Source organism: Rhinopithecus roxellana, chromosome 2 (assembly GCF_007565055.1).
Source record: "Rhinopithecus roxellana isolate Shanxi Qingling chromosome 2, ASM756505v1, whole genome shotgun sequence".
NCBI classification, from domain to species: domain Eukaryota; kingdom Metazoa; phylum Chordata; class Mammalia; order Primates; family Cercopithecidae; genus Rhinopithecus; species Rhinopithecus roxellana.
Genome location: NC_044550.1, coordinates 45,735,009 through 45,758,395, shown reverse-complemented (window position 1 = coordinate 45,758,395; position 23,387 = coordinate 45,735,009). Strand labels below are relative to the sequence as shown.

General features: G+C 35.5%; 1 protein-coding gene across 2 annotated transcripts in view; it reads right to left on the bottom strand.

Annotated features, from left to right (window-relative positions):
- Positions 1-23,387, bottom strand: part of TBC1D19 (TBC1 domain family member 19) — a 174,860-nt gene that overhangs the window by 127,268 nt on the left and 24,205 nt on the right. Inside the window, exons 2-4 of one of the 2 annotated variants that reach the window (XM_010368898.2) lie at positions 17,624-17,696; positions 16,409-16,454; positions 10,520-10,595 (exon numbers count right to left, since the gene is read on the bottom strand). In XM_010368898.2, coding sequence (XP_010367200.1) covers positions 10,520-10,595; positions 16,409-16,454; positions 17,624-17,696 — 195 coding nt within the window. The remainder of the gene's footprint in view (positions 1-10,519; positions 10,596-16,408; positions 16,455-17,623; positions 17,697-23,387) is intronic. The other variant, XM_030925828.1, reaches the window with a different exon arrangement.

Here is a 23,387-nt window from a genome sequence, read left to right as displayed (position 1 = left end):
GAGAAGCAAAAAATTTATAAAAGATTCATGATTATACTATTTTTAAAAATTAGTATAGCATTACTACCTTTTAATAACAATGAAGGTAAATAAAATGTCTTTTAAACCATATATTAAACAAATAGCATGTAAAAAAAAGTATGAAATTATAAAATCAGAAAACTATTTTCTTCACCCTGACAAAAAATAAAACTAAAATAATTATAACCCAGGTATCTAATAGAAAAACATTTTAGTAATTCTTCTCTGATTATAAAAATAATATATCAAACAAACAACCAATATTAATATTTTATCTTTCATTTTTTATGCATATGTATGTGTGTAATTGAGACATATAAACACATATATTTTGGATTAAAGTGAAATTATATTGTTTTATATTTTGCATTCTCCATATAAGATTATAATGTATGCCTTTTTGTATTCATTACAATTCTTCAAAAATGACATTTTTGATACCTATATAGCATTGTTTCTTTTGGAAACAGCATGTCATATTTAAGCAAGCTCTATTGTTATCCATTTTGATTCTTTTACATTTTTTACTATTATTACGAACGTAAGTTTCTGTGTTTCTGATTCTTTCCTTTATACAAGGTTCTAGAAGTGGAATTACTAGGTCAAAGGGTCTGAATATTTTCTAGGAATATTCTCTGTTTTTTCTTTATGCTATTCATTCATAATTTTTAAAAAATATCTATTATCTACCATGGACTGGGGACTGTGCCAGATGTTAGAGATACAGTGGTGAAAAGAGAGACTCAGGTCCTACTTCACAGAGACTAAAGAATCTAAGTGATGATACAAACAACCCAAGTATTATAGTAGAGAAGTATAGGGGGCCTGCCGTGTGGAGGATGGACAAGACAGGAAAAGTACCTGAGTATCTGAGATCTGGGAGTCAGAGAGCCTTCCTAAACAATCTATCATCTCACTTGATAACAAAATGATGTGCAGAAGCTAGCAAGAAATATATGGGATGAGAAGAGGCAGTTTCAAGTATACCCAGAAACATATGGGATGAGAGGAGACAGTTTCAACTATAGCCAGAAACATACGGGATGAGAGGAGACAGTTTCAACTATAGCCAGAAATATATGGGATGAGAGGAGGCATTTTCAAGCAGATGCAGTGGCATAAGCAAAAGTTCTCCTATTGCAACAAGTGGAGGAGGTCAAGTATGATTAGAGAAAGAGAAAGTATGTGCATGGCAGGCTGGGAAGAACGGTGTGAGAAGGCAAGAGATGAGACTGGAACTAAAGAGGTCAAGATCATTTCTACCTTTGTAAGCCATAATAAAGAATTTGAGCTCTATCCTCAAGGTATTGGAAATTTTAGGAACTGGAGTGACAGTATAGAAGGCAAAAAGACCATTAGGAAGGGGGTGAGAACTGAAGTAATGCAAAATTAACAAAATTATCATATTTGCCAAGGTTACTGGATTGCTGGAGAACAGAATAAATTCAACCACATAGCACATCTTGAGTTTGCCTAAGCATTTCTGAGCTAGATAAACAGACTGAATAGCAGGTAATGTGAATTCTGGAGCCAGGGTGTCCAGTTTCAAATCTCAGCTCTACCACTTTCTCATTTTGTAAAGAGAGACCTAAGACCACATTAGTAACTCACCTCATAGGGTTATCGTGAATATTATTAAATGAGTGAGTACATGTACAGCACTAGAATGGTACCTAGGATATAATTAGGGATCTATATGCTTATTAGTATTGTTTCACAAGAAAACTCATGCACTTATATTTATCACACTGTATATCTTCAAATACGGCTTTCACTGAAGGGTGTAGCAAAGTAGTTCCCAAGGTATTTTACATGGAAATAGGGTTTCATGATCACGTAAGCTTGAACAACACTGGATTAAATAAAATTAAACAGGTTTCTTTCCTGCAGAACTTCTCCAAACCTTTAACATGCCAAAATAAATTGTGAGCAACAAAATTTAAAAATATTAAAACTCAAAGTAGAAAATGAATATCCATGAGTCCATACTGATATAAATAAATAACTGAATACATAAATAAATGGGGAAGAAGAGAAAACTCTTTCATGCAGAAGAATTCCAAATAATTTAGGTAGATACCCCTCCTTAAGGAAATGGAACATAATTCTCCACTCCTTAAGTATGGGCTATATGCAGCGACTTACTTCCAAAGAGTACAGTATGGAAAGAGGGAAAAAGAGTAACATTACAGTGAAGAAGCCTCACAAATACTACCTCAGTCAGATGATCAAGGTCAACACAAACAGCGATGAATCATGCTAATAGTATGTACCCTGATATGATGTGATAAATGTAAATGGCATTTTACATCTGTGATCTTCCTCCAAAAAACCCACAATCCCAGTCTAATTATGAGACAACATCAGATAAATTCCAAGAGAGGGATATTCTACAAAATACCTGAACAGTACTTCTCAAAACTGCCAAAGTCATCAAAAACAAGGAAAGTCTGAGAAACCAGCATAGCCAAGAAGAGCCTAAGGAGACATGACAACCAAATGTAATGTGGTGTCCTGGATGGGATCCTGGGTCAGAACAAGGACATTAGGTTGCAACTAAGGAAGTCTAAATAAAATATGGACTTTAGTTCATAATAATGTATCAACCAATATGGCTCACTAATTATAACAAATGTACCATACTAATGTTAAGATGTTAATAATAAGGGAAACTGGGTATGAGATCTACGAGAACTCTCTGTGCTAACTTCTCAAAACTCTTCTAAAACATAAAGTCCAGTAAAAATAGTAAAACAAATTGTGATTCATCAAGAGGAAAGTAGTGTTCCTCAATTTGCAGACTTACTTGTCCAAGGAACCCTTTTTTGTGGAGCATATCTCAAGGTTAGTATTTAGCAGAAAACATTCTTGGAAATGCTGATGCAGAATAAGAAGCTTCATAACCTCATGAGCCCAGAAAATTAAGTACTAGAGTGACTTGCCAGAAACTGCAGGAAGCTGATTTATAACCCAACTCTGAAGACACGATCAAGAGCTAAGTGAAGTTAAAGTAATTCCTAAAATCTTAATCGAAAAAAATGAATTGAATTTTTCCAGTTCAATTCAATTCAAAATATTTTCTGCCCATGTTTTACTGAATACAAAGTGAAAAGAAACACTAACTGGATTTTTAAAGCTTCATTTTTGTTAAAAGGGGGAAAGAAGAACCTAGTAAGAAACCATTTGTATACTACTCCTTCCCAGTGCACGGACGAAACTTCCTAGTCACTTTCCGCTAGTCACACAGCACTTTTTACTTTGTATTACATCTAGTGCCCAAGTCTTATTTCAATTACTAAACCTTGCAATTACCTGAAGGCAGAATCTGTATCTAACTTATTTCTGAATTTCAGCAGCACAGAATCTTCTACTGAGTAGGTATTCAGTAAATATCTTTAAACTATTATAATAACTGGGAAAGAGATGGCTAAATCCTTTACTATCAATCCAACATAAAGTTACTAAGCTTCTGCTACATAAAGGCCAGTGTACTAGATGCAGCAGTTATGTAAAAATATTTTTAAACTGTTACTTCTTCCAAGAGGCATATAATAAAATGTCAGAAAGATGTATACAGAAATTACGATAACAGGTCGAGCCCAGTGGCTCACGCCTGTAATCCCAGCACTTTGGGAGGCTGAGGCAGGTGGATCACTTGAGGTCAGGAGTTTGAGACCAGCCTGGCCAACATGATGAGACCCATCTCTACTAAAGATATAAAGATTTTTGCACATTAATTTTGTATCCTGAGACTTTGCCGAAGTTGCTTATCAGCTTAAGGAGATTTTGGGCTGAGATGATGGGGTTTTCTAAATATACAATCATGTCATCTGCAAACAGGGACAATTTGACTTCTTCTTTTCCTAACTGAATACCCTTGATTTCTTTCTCTTGCCTGATTGCCCTAGCCAGAACTTCCAACACTATGTTGAATAGGAGTGGTGAGAGAGGGCATCCCTGTCTTGTGCCAGTTTTCAAAGGGAATGCTTCCAGTTTTTGCCCATTCAGTATGATATTGGCTGTGGGTTTGTCATAAATAGCTCTTATTATTTTGAGATACATTCCATCAATACCGAATTTATTGAGCGTTTTTAGCATGAAGGGCTGTTGAATTTTGTCAAAGGCCTTTTCTGCATCTATTGAGATAATCATGTGGTCTTTGTCTTTGGTTCTGTTTATATGCTGGATTACGTTTATTGATTTGTGTATGTTGAACCAGCCTTGCATCCCAGGGATGAAGCCCACTTGATCATGGTGGATAAGCTTTTTGATGTGATGTTGGATTCGGTTTGCCAGCATTTTATTGAGGATTTTTGCATCAATGTTCATCAGGGATATTGGTCTAAAATTCTCTTTTTTTGTTGTGTCTCTGCCAGGCTTTGGTATCAGGATGATGTTGGCCTCATAAAATGAGTTAGGGAGGATTCCCTCTTTTTCTATTGATTGGAATGCTTTCAGAAGGAATGGTACCAGCTCCTCCTTGTACCTCTGGTAGAATTCAGCTGTGAATCCATCTGGTCCCGGACTTTTTTGGTTGGTAGGCTATTAATTATTGACTCAATTTCAGAGCCTGCTAACATTCTTATACACCACTAACAGACAAACAGAGAGCCAAATCATGAGTGAACTTCCATTCACAATTGCTTCAAAGAGAATAAAATACCTAGGAATCCAACTTACAAGGGATGTCAAGGACCTCTTCAAGGAGAACTACAAACCACTGCTCAGTGAAATCAAAGAGGACACAAACAAATGGAAGAACATACCATGCTCACGGATAGGAAGAATCAATATCGTGAAAATGGCCATACTGCCCAAGGTAATTTATAGATTCAATGCCATCCCCATCAAGCTACCAATGAGTTTCTTCACAGAATTAGAAAAAACTGGTTTAAAGTTCATATGGAACCAAAAAAGAGCCCGCCTTGCCAAGACAATCCTAAGTCAAAAGAACAAATCTGGAGGCATCACGCTACCTGACTTCAAACTATACTACAAGGCTACAGTAACCAAAACAGCATGGTACTGGTACCAAAACGGAGATATAGACCAGTGGAACAGAACAGAGCCCTCAGAAATAATACCACACATCTACAGCCATCTGATCTTTGACAAACCTGAGAAAAACAAGAAATGGGGAAAGGATTCCCTATTTAATAAATGGTGCTGGGAAAATTGGCTAGCCATAAGTAGAAAGCTGAAACTGGATCCTTTCCTTACTCCTTATACGAATTTTAATTCAAGATAGATTAGAGACTTAAATGTCAGACCTAAAACTATAAAAACCCTAGAAGAAAACCTAGGCAATACCATTCAGGACATGGGCATGGGCAAGGACTTCATGTCTAAAACACCAAAAGCAATGGCAACAAAAGCCAATATTGACAAATGGGATCTAATCAAACTAAAGAGCTTCTGCACAGCAAAAGAAACTACCATCAGAGTGAACAGGCAACCTACAGAATGGGAGAAAATTTTTGCAATCTGCTCATCTGACAAAGGGCTAATATCCAGAACGTACAAAGAACTCAAACAAATTTACAAGAAAAAAACAACCCCATCAAAAAGTGGGCAAAGGATATGAACAGACATTTCTCAAAAGAAGACATGCATACAGCCAACAGACACGTGAAAAAATGCTTGACATCACTGGCTATCAGAGAAATGCAAATCAAAACCACAATAAGATACCATCTCACACCAGTTAGAATGGCAATCATTAAAAAGCCAGGAAACAACAGGTGCTGGAGAGGATGTGGAGAAATAGGAACACTTTTACACTGTTGGTGGGACTGTAAACTAGTTCAACCATTATGGAAAACAGTATGATGATTCCTCAAGGATCTAGAACTAGAAGTACCATATGACCCAGCCATCCCATTACTGGATATATACCCAAAGGATTATAAATCATGCTGCTATAAAGACACATGCACACATATGTTCATTGCGGCACTATTCACAATAGCAAAGACTTGGAATCAAACCAAATGTCCATCAGTGACAGACTGGATTAAGAAAATGTGGCACATTTACACCATGGAATACTATGCAGCCATTTAAAAGGATGAGTTTGTGTCCTTTGTAGGGACATGGATGCAGCTGGAAACCATCATTCTGAACAAACTATCCCAAGAACAGAAAACCAAACACCACAAGTTCTCACTCATAAGTGGGAACTGAACAATGAGATCACTTGGACTTGGGAAGGGGAACATCACACATCGGGGCCTATTATGGGCAGGGGGGAGGGGTGGGATTGCATTGGGAGTTATGCCTGATGTAAATGACGAGTTGATGGGTGCTGACGAGTTGATGGGTGCAGCACACCAACATGGCACAAGTATACATATGTAACAAACCTGCACGTTATGCACATGTACCCTAGAACTTAAAGTATAATAATAAAAATATAAATAAATAAATAAAGATATAAAAATTAGCTGGGCGTGGTGGTGGGTGCCTGTAATCCCAGCTACTCGGAGGGCTGAGGCATGAGAATTGCTTGAACCTGTGAGGCAGAAGTTGCAGTGAGCCGAGATCATACCACTGCACTCCAGCCTGAGCGATAAAGCAAGACTCAGTCTCAAAAATAAAAAAAAGCAATTACTATAATAAATTGTAATTTGTGCTAAGGGCTATAAAACAACAGGGAGCTATTCAACAGAGTTCAAGAGAGCAATCCCCTTTCAACAGGAGTAATCAATAATAACATCAGAGAAGAGATGTCATCTGAGCTGACCCTCACAAAATAGATAGGATTTTCGTAACACAAAATAGGCAGAAAGGGCTTCCCAGGACAGGAAAACAAAATACAAAAAAGTGTTAATGATGCAAGAGGGAAAGGCAAAATGATTCACTTGGACAGGCACATAGGACAGTCATAAGACAGCAGAGACTGACAAAGTGGAAGGGGAAGGTTGGGGACAGATAGTAAAAATTCTTAAATGCTGGGCTCTGGAATAGGAACTTCATTTTTTGGGCAACTGGGAATAATCACTGAAGGTTTGTTAAAAGGCAGTGAGCTAGTTTACAATCCCGGGATTGTAAACTAGTTCAACCATTATGGAAAACAGTATGGCAATTCCTCAAGGATCTAGAACTAGATGTACCATATGACCCAGCCATCCCACTACTGGGTATATACCCAAAGGATTATAAATTATTCTACTACAAAGACACATGTACACGTATGTTTATTGCGGCACTATTCACAATAGCAAAGACTTGGAATCAACCCAAATGTCCATCTGTGACAGACTGGATTAAGAAAATGTGGCACATATACACCATGGAATACTATGCAGCCATAAAAAAGGATGAGTTTGCGTCCTTTGTAGGGACATGGATGCAGCTGGAAACCATCATTCTTAGCAAACTATCACAAGAACAGAAAACCAAACACCGCATGTTCTCACTCATAGGTGGGAACTGAACAATGAGATCACATGGACTCGGGAAGGGGAACATCACACACTGGGGCCTATCATGGGGAGGGGGGAGGGGGGAGGAGGGAGGGATTGCATTGGGGAGTTATACATGATATAAATGATGAATTGATGGGGGCTGACGAGTTGATGGGTGCAGCACACCAACATGGCATAAGTATACATATGTAACAAACCTGCACGTTATGCACATGTACCCTAGAACTTAAAGTATAATAAAAAAAAATAAAAATAAAAAATAAAATAAAAGGCAGTGAGCTATAAGGGTTCGTCTGCTTATAATTAAATTTAATAGTATTGAGAATACATAAGGAGATTGGGAGAGATCGATTGAAAGTTGGGAGGTATAAAAATAAGATAAGGATGTGAATTAAAGCACAATGTCTAAAATAAAGAAAACAATAAAAGGCAACATTATCAGCATTATCACCATCATCATCATTATTGTGACTACTATGGTAACAGCCTTGGTAATGAACAGAAAGAGGAGATTGTAAGACTATGGGAAGAAATAATATTTAGCACTTGATCACTAGTAACAAAAATAGGAAGCTGAGGAAGAGATGGTCATTTTAAAAAGAACATAAACCTTTTAGACATGCTAAGTTTGATCTCACAGAAAAAAAACGTGCAGCAGACAGTTGATCTTAGAGGACTGGAGCAAAAAGAGATGTGGCAACAAAAAAGAATAAAGCTGTGGAAGCTTGAATGAGATAACCTGAATATTCTTTATAAAGTATAAGTGAGAAATGCTTAAAATGAGTGAGAGAGAGGTTGAATTAGGGGACACACAAGCATGGAAAAGTTTTAGAACAACCTAAATGGAAGACAGACAATAAATAACAAATATAATCTTAGCAGACAGCAAAAAGAATCCACTGGAAGTTAAATAAATGAATTGAGACTAGATAATGGTTAACACAGAAATTACATGATTTTCTCTTGAAGTGGTCAAAAGTTTGGGAGAAGAGAGAAAGTAAACAGTAAAAGTGGCCTTAGACTAAGGAGTAGAATGGCAGACAGAAGTCTGATGGGGAAGAGATTATGAAATGCAAGGAAGAACATGATGCAATACATGACATGTGATCCAGACTAGGTAGCTTTCATGGAAAGAAGAGAGAATTGCTCCCCAAAATAGGGGGCTAAACAACTAAATGTCTCAAAAAGAACAAATATAGAAAGGCAGGTAGACACTTACTGATAGGGGAGGTAATCAGTATGGCCATAGTTAAAGAATCAATTAGCTCAGCAAACCTCATCAAAAGTGTTCTGTGGGCTGGGTACTATGCTAGATGCTGAGGATAAAAAGCACAATCCCTGCTCTTGAAGAATGAATAATTTAGTGCAGGGATTGGCAAACCTTGTATGAAAGGGAAGACAGTAAATATTTTAGGCTTTGCAGTCCATGGGTCTCTGTTGCAACTAAGCAGCAACAACCAATATGCAAATGAATGAACATGACTATTTTCCAATAAAACATATCTTAGGGATTCATATAGTTTTCATGTGTCACAAGATCATCTTTATTTTGATTTTTCAACCACTTAAAAATGTAAAAAGTAAAAATAAAATTCCTAGTTTGCCAGCCTTATAGAAATAGGTGGCAGGTTGGATTTGGCCCAGGGGCTGTAGTTTGCAGATCCCTGATATAAGTGGGAAAGTCCAGAAAGAAAACAGTGGAGTATCATACATGTACCTATCACTCACATATATTCTTAACAACTAGCAGGAAGCTCTGAGAGTGGACTTATTATTTACCTCTCTATCTCTTCTTTTCAGTCATGATTTAAAAAAAAAAAAAAAAAAAAAAAAAAAAAAAACCTTTATGTTTTGTTTCTTACACCTAGTATGTTAAAACTGATACTTTCTCGTTACTGTTTAGAAATTTTCAATTTCACTAAAAAATATTCAGGCCCAATCTTCTTAGTTTTATTTTCTTGAGTTTAAATCTTTATAACAAAAAACCACAGAATTCTTTCACATATGTATGACTTATTATGTTTTATGACAAATTGATAAATAAACATTAACTGATTTCCAGCCGTAAAAGATACCACCTAGAGACAGAAATATATACTTCCTCAACTATCTCCAAGGTTTTTATTTCTATTGCTTCTTTTCACCATCTAATTTTGATGATTTTTTAAAATAAAAATAAAAATCTGCCTAATTTCCACTGTTGTGGAATGTGATGACTCTGCAGAAAATTTTCAAGAGCAGAAGAATCATGATGATAACTGTAGAAGTTGAGTGATGGGTTCGTGGGAGTTCTTTAAGGTACCTTTGAAATATTTCATACCAAAAAAGGTTTTAAAAATCCATCTCTGAGGCTATGCTGGAGAATGAAGGCCAACTGACTGTGGTGCTCATTACGTGCCTCAGCAGTGGCAGTCACAGAGTCCTACTCAAACAGCACTGTGAGGAAGGCTTACGGACAGGACTGGGTTGAGGGGAGGTGAGTGAGGCTGTGCTGAGATGAAGGACAGTTAAAAAAGCTAGGGGCATGTGCTAGAACCTCTTGAGTTTCCATTTTAACAACTATTCATAGTTTTTATGCTTAAATTATTTAGTTATTTTATTCCTAGTTTTTTGCCAACCCATTTTGATAGCAGGTTTATCAGAGTTCTATAACAGCATACAATTAATAGGTGACAGCCTACTGTGAGAACAAATATATTTTAAATACACTATCAATAACACTGGCTTCAAAGACTAAAATTTTAAGGAAAGAGGGTGTCAGTTCATTCACATTTCATTCCTTTAATATCACAGGCCATGAAAAATAGATTGCCACATTACACTTGTATCATATTTTAAATTGCAGGCCAGTATGGTAGATTATTTTTCCCCTTCTACACCATGTTTTCCAGGGTTGCCATAGTTAAATAGGTATGATCCTTGGTTACTGAAAATAAAATGGAAGAATATATAAATACCATTAACATCAATTTAGTGGTTCTTACTCAGTATTTCAAAACTAATAATACATACTCCTGACATCAAGAATGATCTTTTGCTCTGTATTACATAACTTGGCATGAAAAACCAACCTGTGCTTTCCTCATGTATACCAAAGGTTCTTTAAGATGTTCAGGAGGTGCAGCAGGATGACTAGGTAAAGGAAACCTAGGAGCAAAAAGAGGCAGCTAAATATCACACATAACTCTCTTGGTCAGATATTACTTACCTCTGTAGTCCGTGTTATAAACTGTTTTTCCAGTAACATTTCATTTTATAATCAAAATGTATTGTTTTTATTAAGAAAATAGGTTGATTTAGTCAACAAATACTTGGGCCGTTCTAGGTACTAAGTATACGGTGGTGATTGAGATAATATTCTCTGTTTTCATGGACGTAACATTCTCATGAAGAAAGCCAATAATGACAAACACATACAAATAAAATAATATCAGATTGTAATAAGTGCCATGAGAAAATGAAATCGGGTAATAAGATACAATAAATTTGGAGGTCAGTGACGTCCCCTTAGGGGATTTTATATTTAAACCAAGACATGAGTGTGAAGGAGCCAACCATGCAAAGATCTGGGGGAAGAATATTCCAAGCAGAGGGATGGCAAGCACAAGAATTCTAAGGAGGTAATGCATGAAATGTTTAAGGATCAGAAAAAGTCAGGATCACTGGAACATAATGACTGAAGTGCAGAGTGGTATGAAATCACAGATAGAAAAGGCAGTAGGAAGATATGATGGTTCAATGTTTATTTGGAGATTCCAATCCATTTCACAACGATATATAACTCCTCTTGAAACTAGTCATCAGACTTGTACAAAACAGTCATGTTCCAATAATCAAGAACCACAGAGCTGAATTCTCAAGAAATTCCTGGTCCAAACTGGGACAAAAGCATGTAAAAGGTTAATAATACTCGAAACCACTTGCATCTGTCCTGGAGCCTACATGTAAAAGGCTAAACTGTCCGTAGAAACATTGCTGGAATAGAGAAAGGCAACCTATCCCACCTAATCTATAAGGCAGTTTCACAAATTGACTGTTTCTGGCAAATTATTTTTCCAATAAAATCTACATTTCATGTACCTTCCCATTCACAAATGAAAAAAAAGTTAAGTCTCTAGACGCCTTGATATTTCTTGTGTTATATGTAAGATAGTTTAAAAACTATCTCACATTGTCCAATACACCATTTGCTTCCACTTTTAATGGTAATTATGTCTAAATTTAATAAAGCTTAGAAATTTAGGATTAAAATTTGAGAGAATTTACTGATGATCTTAATAGTTATTTAATGATCAAAGAAATGTATCCAAAATACAGATAACAAGAGGAGATAACTTGAAAGTCATTCATATTAAGACCAAAATCAAGTCAGGTATTTATTTTTTCAGAAACATTTAATGACAACCTAGTCAATGTAAAAAAGAGACAGAAGTGGACAAAACTGGCTAAAACATCTGCCCTCCTGGAGCTTACATTTAGTAATATGCAGAGATAAGGGTTGCCAGATAGGAAAAATGCACAGAAACTTATACAGCACACTTGACTCTATTTTTTCTTGTCCCCCAAGTCTCCCTAAATACTTAGATGTTCTACCCACTGACAGTAAACTATTTTAGGCAACCATTATTCCTCACCTACATTTATCCAGCAGGTTCCTAAGTGCTTCCAGACTATTTTCAATCTATTCACCAGTTTGCCTGGATGTTGGCCAGAAGTGATGTCTTCCTTATTCACCAGTAATTGTAATTCCAGCATCTAGCATAATGCCTGGTATATAGTAGATAACCAATATATTGCTGAATGGATAAAATGCAAATTTGATCATATTACTACTTTACTTACAATTTTAAATGGCACCCAAATGCTTTTAGCATCCAGTCTACAAAATCTGAAGAGGCACAATCCTTTTTATAAATCTAGACTCGTCCTTAGTCATGCTCCCTTCACCTGCTACCACCCAACCATACAAACTTTTGAACATTTGCACCACATTCTTTTCCACTTCTAAATCTCTGAGCCTGCTATTCCCTTCTGCCTGAAGTGCTTTTCTTCTCTACTCTTTCCCCTGACAAACTCTAGCTTAGCTTTCTGATCTCAGCGTGGATATTGCTTCCTTTGGCAAGCCACCATGGCAACCCCAAATCTAAGTTAAATGCCAGCCTTATGTGTTCCTTGTATTTCCCCAATCATTGCACTTATTTTACTGCACTGTAAATGCCTCTTTAAAGTCTTTATGCCCAACTGAGATGTAAGTTCCAGGAGACAAAGACTGTCTAGCCTGTTTATTATCAACAGCACCTGGCTCTGTGCACAATAGCAAACATATAGTAGCATTTCAAACTAAGAGGGTAAAGAAGAACTGCATGTTTAGGACATTTCAGAGGTACCCAGGTCTACTGCTTGAGCACTCTCCCAGTGAAATCCATGAATGTGTACGAAGACTCATCCAAATTTGTGGTCTAGTGTAAGGTATCCCTTATCTAACATCCTTCCATTTTAGGCCCACTACTGTTTGACACTTGTAACTCTGTAAGGTATGGTAGACTTTTGCATATATCTACTATAACAGCAAACTATACGATATGCTTTTATAACATGCACATATAGAATAAGATTTTTAAGGTTTATTTACTTCTTTATGTTCTTTAAGGGAAAAAGAATAGGTCATCTAATTTCTTATAAACTGCTCTGTACAAAGTACAATGAAGACTAAAACACAGAAATAAATTGATCTATTTTCATTTTGCCTGTAAAGATTGTCTTAAATATAGTAAGGCTAAGACTAATAATTGCACTGTTTCCTCAATTCAACAAATATTTGTCATGTATTAGCATTGGTAGGTGGCTCAGTAACTATTTGCTAACTCAATGTCATGTGTTTAATACTATAGGAAATATGAAAGAAATGTAAAACACTATTTTTGTTCCGGAACATTTTAAATCCAGTCAAGAGATAAGACATAGACCTATGTGAGACGTAGTAAAATGCATGGGCTTTGGAATCATATAGTTGGAGGTTAAGCCCTAGCACTTCCATTTGTTAGCTATATGATGTTCAACAAGTTACTTAAGTGGTCTGCCATGGTTTGAATGTTTGTCCTTTCCAAAACTCATGTTAAAATTTGTGATTGTAACAGTATTCAGAGGTGGGATCTTTCAGAGGTGATTAGGCCATAAGAGCTTCACCGACACGGGTGGGACTGGTGCCATTATAAAAGGGTGGGTTAAACCCCCTCTTGCCCTCTCACCTTCTGCCATGGGATGATGCAGCAAGAAGGCTCTCACCAGATGCCGGCACCTTGATATTAGACTTCCCAGCCTCCAGAACTGTGAGCCAATAAATTTCTATTCATTATAAATTACCCAATCTCAGGTATTCTGTTATAGTATCACGAGACAGACTAAAACATGGTTTAAGCCTCAGTTTTCTCTTGTGCAAAATGGTGATCATAATAAATTTTACTTCATAGTGTTGTACTGAAGATTATAATGAATAAGCCAATGCATATAAAGTGTTGGCACAAAATAAGCATTCAATCACTATAAATTATCATTCATATAATACTAAATAGTTATTAACTCAATAACAAATACATAACTGTTTTGAATGAATGGAAAAGATAATTAAAGTATGCAATCTGAAATGGAGAGTGCTAATCTAGACTAGTTTAAAATTTCATGTAAATAACAGAATACAGAAAATTTTCTAGTATATTTGTCAAATAAGAAATTGACTAAAATCTTTGTAATGCTTACTAAAACAAGTAAAATGAAGCATACTGTTTTCAGGTATAGTCTGTATAGCTCGTGTGTTCTATACCTCTATTAGGCATGAGGATGTGTATTTTTTTATCTCTCATTGTTTAATATTACCTAATGAATACTCATACTTTCCTTTTTGCTTTCCTTATTCATCCATCTAATGGTTGCTGCCAATGAAAAATGCAACAGAATACACTAAGTCTTCTTTATTCCTTTGACTTATGTTACGGGAAATGTTTCTTTCCCACCCCTGATGTGCACTTCCATGTGAAAAGAGTTCCATTACTATAACATTCTTGGACTCTCTCTAAGGCTTAACTCAATACACCACAGAAGAGGTTTAATGCCTTATTCAACTTTTAAATTTGAGAAGCATAAACTGAACATACTGCCCCGATCCAATGCTATTTGACTGGAAGGTTAAATCTATTTAATTCTTGAGATTAGTTGAAAGACTAATTTTGCTCTCATATTAAGCTATGTCCTCCTACCTAGTCTTTATCAGTAATAAAAGTGTAATTTTGATATCCCATCTGTTTTTTTGTTTTATCTTGTTTCTTAATTTGTTCAGAACCCAAGTGAGGAATAAAAGTAATATCACTGGACTCCTTAAAAAACTTCCAACGAGTTATTCAGAAAATATACACTTAAAGTTCTATTGTACAAAATGTCAACAATATGATAATAAATAAAACACAGTCCCTTCTATCAAGTAAAAGGGCAGTCTGTCACACAGAATAATTTTCAGTAATATTAGTAATATCACCTCAGATCGAGAATCCAGTGTTTGGAACTACACACAACAGGCACCTTTAGTACATATTGTAAATTTAAAACCTTACTTGTCATGATAAATGTCTATTCCTTTGGTGACTGCCAAAGGTACTGTCACAGTACTACTAAAGGTATGGTCACAGTCAACTTCAATTATTAAATAGCACTTATATCTAACATTATTTAAGAATTCAAATCCAACTGGGAAGATGGATTTGAGCAAAGCAAAGAAGCAAATACTAATTTTTTAAAAAATTGTATCTAAAGCACATGTGCACAGGCGTTCATCTGAGTCTCTTCATTTTAGAAACAATTCTGGTAAGCTGCATTATGTCATTTCCCAGTTAAATGAACTGGAAAAGTCAAGTTGAAAATGGGAGTGTTAAACACTAGAGAAGGCTACAGACGGAAATACAGTGATAGCAGTAAAGGAAAAAAAAAGCAGACATGGGAACTCTATTAGACTTGGGAACTCTATTAGACTATGAGCTCTATGAGGGCAGAAATTGTGTTTATTGTTTTACACTATATGCTCAGTGCTTAGTATGGTGCTGCCACATGGTAGGTATTCAATAAATAACTGACAAGTAACAGAACACTGAAGAAACTACAAAAGCTAACATTCTGGATTTACATTTTAAAATGGCAAACAGTTCTATACACCTTAATAGACCCTGATGTTAAATCTAAACAAACAAAAACATAGATGTTCTTAATAATGACACCAATCTTGCCAAAGAACAAAAAAGATAATCATGTTTAGAATGGACAGTTTATAAAAACACAAAAAGAGAACGTTAGTAAGCTTCAATTATCTGAAATATTAACTTCAGAGAAACATCTTATTCCCTAATTCCACTGGATAAATGAATTGTTAATATAAAATAATGGGTGGGACAACGCAGTATCTCACACCTGTAATCCCAGCACTTTGGGAGGCCAATGCAGATGGATCACTTGAGGTCAGGAGTTCGAGACTAGACTGGCCAACACGGTGAAACCCCATCTCTACTAAAAATACAAAAATTAGCCAGGTGTTGTAGCAGGGGTCTGTAATCCCAGCAACTTGGGAGGCTGAGGCACAAGAATCACTTGAACCCAGGAGGTGGAGGTTGCAGTTAAGCCAAGATCATTGCACTGCACTTCAGCCTGGGCAACACAGTGAGACTCCATCTCAAAAAGAAAATTAAAAAAATAAAATAGTGGGTGGCTAAAAAAAAAAAAAAAAAAAAAAACACCTATTTCTTATTGTTTGTCAGGCAAGATGGTAGTAATTTTTAATTGTATTAACTTACTTGAAATGTTGTATAAATATTAATGAGAAATAATAATACAACAAGTATATATAACAATACTGGTTTTATTACTCACAAAGTAAATATAGCTCAACAAAACACTATTGCAAAATAGGTAGGAAAACTCACACACTCAGTTCACTATAAACAGCATTCTGAAGTTTCTTCTCCCAACCTGTTTTTTAAAAAAAGAATAAAATATATGAACATACTAGTTTTTAAATAAACATACATCATAATTAAATTTATCTCAACAAAACTTTGGCATCATATTTATTTGTGAAAGAACTTTGTCAACTGCCAATCCCTATGTAAAGTGTTATTAAAGATTATTTCCTATATACTTACTATATCCCTTGGCTAACACTGAGCAGCAAAGTCACCAACATGATATTTTAAAATAATATCATTATTGCACCATTTTATCAAGTTGGGAGGAACATTTCCTTTTTCACTATCAAAGTGCTCAATGAATGTCAAAATCTTTGGATGTTGTACTACTAAAGCTGTAAGGAATGTGCCAAGGGAACAGCAAAAAACAGGCACCTGATGAAGATAGATGACAAGTATCTAGTTATAATTAACTTGTCAGCAAAGTCCTGGACGACAGAGGCAGATTATTGTGAGTTACCAATAGTCAGACCAGTTAGCTCAGCTAACTATCTGGGACAACCACTTAACATCTCAGTTCCCATATGCAGATGTTGGACTAGGGAACCTCTCTCTCCTCTTGCTCTTTGAAAAGTTAGAATTTTCTTTTTATTTTCTGTGAAAGCATAAAAGGAAAAAAGTCACAACTGAAAAGTAAAATGAAAAATTATTTAACTAAGGAGATACTTAATACCTTAAGGATGTATTTATCCGTCAGGATATTACCAGTAAGGCAAACAGTATTTAAAACGAACTAATGCAAAGGAGTCTTTCTCACAGAGTTCTTGAATTTTTGCACCATTTTGTTAAAATGTCTAATAGTTCTAATTCTCCCTAAATAGAAACCTATTTGGCCATAGTTTTCACAATTTTGAATGAGAAACTGGAAGGCTGGGGATAAAATATTATTTATTTTGCCTTGCAAGGGTATCCAAGGCACAGAATACAGTCATGGGTTCTTAGTTTCTGTTTCTGATTGGGCCAGTAAAGCTCTTTCCTCATCCCTCTTCTCTGCTTATCACTAGAGATAGAAACCAAAAACCATGGCTTCAGGCTGTTAAAAGCCTAAAACAAAACAAAACAGAATGACGACAACAAAGTAAGGTGGCTGTACAAGCTTGAGGGCTTAAAGAATTAGGAATAAATAAAACATTTTCTTATTTTGCCTTAAGTTATTAGGAAAAAATTACAAACCTGATATTTTAAAGAATTCCTTAATATCTTCTTTCAGTGATTCAAGTTTAATCTCAGGTCTCTGAAGACTGGCCTAATAATAATAATAATAATAAAGAAAGATAAGGAAGGAAAAGACATCCAAAGTAAATCATTTGAGTTGATATTTAGAACAAATGAAATGTTTAAAAAGGAGTGTCCAAAAATGTATACTATTTGAAAACTCCTCTTTGAAGATAGAGCTTAGAACTATCTAGAATAGCTTGTACGAAAGAAGACTTTCTCACTAACTCTTAAAGGATCTGTGATAGTATACTAAAGTCTACTAAAATTATAAAAACTTGGAGATTATGAGTCCTTATCATCTTTATCTAGGGTCTCAAGTTGGAAAAATACTCAGATTTTATAAATTCATTGCCTTGATACTATATTAAATATATATGGCACCTGTACCTAATTACTGAAAAAACAGCTGCATCCATGTAAATGGATCTTTGCATAGTGTCTTCCTCTTTGGATTGCTTTTCAATGTAAATGCATTGTGTATATTTGTAGAAAATACATAAAACTACTAGTTCATAAATGTGTATTATTAGTGTTTTATCTTCAAGTGCATTTTTCCTATTCTACTGGTTTTTCACACTGTAATTTTTACTAAAAAATAAAATTTTTCCTACTTGTAATGGCTTTGATTACTCTCAAAGTGTTGATGTTCCATCACCTAGCTCTGTCAATTTCTAGCAGCATACTTCTTCAGAAAGAATTTCTACTAGAGGATCTCAAATAGAGTATTTCAAACCTAAGAAATCAAAACTTGGTCTTATCCTCCACTCTCTGTCTTGTTCTTTCTCTTACATTTTTCAAATCTTCATCAATAAAATTACCATTTACCAAATCTTCCAAGTTAGAAATTTCAAATTTATTCTCAATTCCACACTAACTCTTCCATGATTCAATGCCTTTCTGGGAGATGGCACTGGTGGCAGTGAGATTTTTTGTAAAAACCTCCTCGATTTCCACATAAAAACAGACCAAGCAACTAGGCAGCAAAGCCAAATCCCTTGGAAAATATTTACAACAAAACTAGATGATAAGCTATCCCCCAGAAATACAAGCAGCTGAGGATAAACCAACTGCCACAAGACCTGTAAGGTATCAACATCTGTACAGGAAGAAGCAGAAGAAACAATTGGCTATCTGATGTAGTGAAAACAAAAGAACCCCAAAGTAGTCAACAAACATACACTTGAACACATGATGAGCCAACTTTAGAGCAGAAGTTAAAACAGGAAGGGGTTTTGCCTAATCCAAACATAGCCAGGTGATATCTGAAGAGACTGGAGCAATCTAGTACCTATAAATTCTTAAAACTGACAAATCAAGGCTCCCTTTCCAAAGTCTGGAAATGTTGATAGAGTAATAAAAAAGGAGAATGATAGGGAGCTAACTCATTACCTTAAACAGTGGTAAATAATGAAAAAGGCATTTATGCTGCCTTTCCTATTGGCACTATACCACTAGCTATCCACACAGTAAATGAGGGAAAATGACTCTTTGCAAAAGTATTCTAGCTAATAACTAAAACAGATATGATATAATTAGAATATCACAACTTTGCAATCCCCAATTAATTACTAATTCTAGGCATTGAGCAAAAATAGCTACTAACATTGCAAAAGAGATAATCAGACATTATGTGGTTTTCAATGAAAGAACACTCTACTGCTATTGTCCGGCCAAAGGGATAACACCTGAGTATGATGAAGCCTCTGGGTCCACCTGTCAACTTACAAGACATACAAAGGACAGAGGAGCATGTTGAGTTATACCATGAATTTGCAATAAGAAAAATCTCCAGGCTATGGGAAACTCTAAGGTCAAACAGCCTAGTTCTTCAGCTGATAAACTGTAAGGAAAAACAAAAGAAGGAGAGAAAACCTATAGCTAAAAAAAAGACAAAGACATTTTAAAAATAGGCAGGACTAAACTATAGTGTCTAGAGATACATATTTGATTAATAAAATTATCAAGGAATGTAGAAAATGTAAAAAATCCTCAATGTCACTAATCACTAAAGAAATGCAAATCAAAACTGCAATGAGATACCATTTCACACCAGTCAGAATGGCTACAATTAAAAAGTCAAAAAATAACATGTCAGGGAGGCTGTAGAGAAAAGGGAAGGTTTACACACTGCTGGTGGGAATGTAAATTAGTTCAGTCATTGTGGAAAGCAGTCTAGAGATTTCTCAAACAACTTAAAACAGAACTACCATTTGACCCAGCAATCCCAATTACGGGTATATATGCAAAGGAATATAAATCATTCTACTATAAAGACACATGCATGCCTATGTTCATTGCAGCACTATTCACAATAGCAAATAAATGGAATCAACCTAAATGCCCATCAACAGTAGATTGGATAAAGAAAATGTGGTACCTATACAACATGGTGTACTATAAAGCCATAAAAAACAACGAGATCATGTCTAGCAACATGGATGAAGCTGGAGGCCATTATCCTAAGTGAACTAAGAGCAGGGACAGAAAAACAAAACCCACATGTTCCCACTTATAAGTGGAAACTGAACATTGAGTACATGTGGACACAAAGAAGGGAACAATAGACACCAGGGCCTACTTGAGGGTAGAGGGTGGGAGGAGGATGAGGAATGGAACTACCTACTGGGTATTATACATACTATCTGGGTGATGAAATAATCTGTACACCAAACCCCCATGATAAACAATTAACCTGTATAACAAACCTGCACATGTGCCCCTTAAACTAAAAGTTAAGAATAATAAAATATCTAACAGAACTAAAAAAAAAAAAAAAAAAAAAGAAATGCAGAAAAGTGATTACCATAAATCTCATGTTATCAGAAATGGAGGGGTTTGTGATTGGGATGGGACAAACAGAGAGGTTTCCAGTGTAGCTGGCAAAGTTTCACTTATAGAGTGGTCATTACAAACTCCTTCACTCCATAACAATACATTATAGATTTGTATCTATAATATAAATATAAATTTATATACTTATGGGCTAGAAAGGTTCAAAAAAGACAGGATAAAAGGTCCTCCCAATCTATACTTTCTCTCCATTTTGAAGTCCCACATTTAGTCTAAGACAAGTCTTCTTTCTCATTTGAATTACTGCAACGACCTCTAAATTGGGCTTCTTGTCACCTTACTTAAATTGTGACCACTTCCACCTGGCATTCTCAAAACTCCCTTACTTTGTTTTTTCTTCTTTCTTCGCATTTGTCACCTTCTATTATAGTGCACAATTAATTTATTTTCTATGTTTATTGGTATATCATCTATCTCATTACATTGGAAGTGGTAAGCTCCATTAGGGCAGACATTTCTGCCTTTTTTTACTGTCTGTATCCCAAGTGCCTAGTACCTAAGTTGTTTTCACACAGGAGGTGCTCAATAAATGTTTATTGAATGAATGAACCAATTTCTTCCTTTGCCAATCTATCTTCCAGCATTTCTTTCTAAAACATAAGTCTCTCCCAGCTGTGGCTCTTCACAGCTTACATAAGAAGTCTACATTTTTTAACATGGCATACTTGGTCCTTCACAATGTAGACCCAACTTATCTCTACAAATTCATCTCCTGCTGTTGCTCCACCAAGTTAACAACATCCTCTTCTCACACCTCCTCCCCACACACACCTTAGCCACAGTAAACTATATTACTGATTTCCCAACTCTCAGTCCTTTAAGGGCTGTTCATATTTCCTCAGATGGAAGTGCTCTCTCCCTACCTTGGCAAACACCTGCTAGCTTCCAAGACATCCTTCAAATATCACCTCCTTTCCCTAGGCCAGGCAGCAAGGATAAAACATTACGTTCCTCTGTTTCAACAATTATCAGATTACAATGTAATTTTCAGCTCACCTATTTATCTTTCTGACTAGACTATAAGTTCGAAGGCAAGGAATGGGTCTTTATTTTTGCATCCCAAGTATCACCCTGGCATTAATTATTGTTTGACAAAATTATATTGACCAAACCGCATTCTATTTTTTACCCAATTTCCTCCCCCGCAAAACAAGGAACTTGATAAAAATTATGTTTAAGTGAAGAGACTGTTTTCCAATACATTACTCCTAGAAAAGACTTTTAAAATCAGAAAAACCCTGCTAATTATTCAAACGCACTAAATCAAAAGTAAATAAGCTATCTTATACTAGCCTGCACTTGAAAATGATTCAGAGAGAAAACAATTTAAAGAATTTTTTAAAAACTGGTTGTTTTTTCTAAACACTTTCAGTATTTTAAGGTTGCTAGACCTCCTAGATATACTTTGCACCCAAACTAATTATAAACATCTTCAAGTATTTGAGGATCAAAAGCAGGACAATGATAACATGGTAAGGCACAGTGGTTCTCAAACATGATTTAGCAACAGAACCTATTTTGCAAATGACATCGAAAACCTATTAGGAATCCTATATAAAACACATTGAAAATGATATTACCAAACAATAAGAACAATGAGCCTTTTCTTGTTTGCTAATGTTATGATTAACATTTAAAAGGTACAGCTTTATTCTGATATAGCCTGAATATCCAATTTCTGTATTTTGTTTTGGTGATTCAGCATAGAGAAAAGTCCCGATCAAAGACATGTTTGCACTTTTAATAGACTTCCTGGTCATCTCAGCACACTCCCATATTAAACTGATGTAGGAAATTGAAAGAAGCAGAGTTGGAAACTTTTATTTTGAGATAAATCCTAAAATTTACCACAAATACAAAAATCAGACAAAGAGCTTCCAATACTGCTAAAATTACACATAACATGGTTTTACTACTACATGATGGGGTATGACAAGCTCACTTGCCTTACATCTCAGTAGTATACCATCACTAGGGGCCTGTGTTAAACAGAAGCACTTGTGCTTTGCCTGGCCAACCAACCCCAAACACAGTATACCCACTGCATTAAGGTTCATCACTTGAACAACATTCCATAAGCACACATGTGCAAGCCCAGATATTTTAAAGGACCGGTGTAGAATTATATCTTTATAATCAAGCATGCATTTGTAAGAAGTGTCCCAAACATATGACAAAAGATAAGAGAAACAGGTTCTATTCTGGGATCACCCAGAAACAAGTTAATCTGGAAACACAGTAGTGGATTATGTGCTAAGCACTTGATATTTAGTGCATCTGAAAGTGTTGTTTCTTAGTATAATTTTTTAATTAAACATTTTTAAGTGAATATAGCTTTTCAGAATCCTTAGCTATAATAGAACACAGTTTGAAAACCACTTGGGACTAAATGAGAGTGGGATTTGGCATCAAAAGATCTGGAATCACCTCTCAGCCTAATTTACTAGCTTGTTCAAGTCATTTAACCTCTCTGTATGGCTTTTCTTCTTTATTTAATAGGAAAAATAATACCTTAACTAAGTTATTATGAGTCTCAAATAGAAAAATGTTCAGTTATTTTTAGGCTATAAAGTCCAATATAAATTAAAGTTGCTGTACTATAAAATATAAGATGTCCCAGATGGCAATGGACTAAATATCTGTAAAACTGTCAGTGAGGTGGGTGAGGGTGGCTGGAAGTAGAGGCTTTGCTTTTCAAATATCTATGACAAAAGTTAAGTCTTCTTTAAACAAAATGCCTCTCACTCACTTTAAGAGCTAGTGAAGAATATGCTCAAAAATATAATCTAGTGAGAGAGGGTACAGCACATTTGTAGTTATGGTCCTGCATACATCCTTCATCCATTTAGTTATGCTGATTCTGACATCC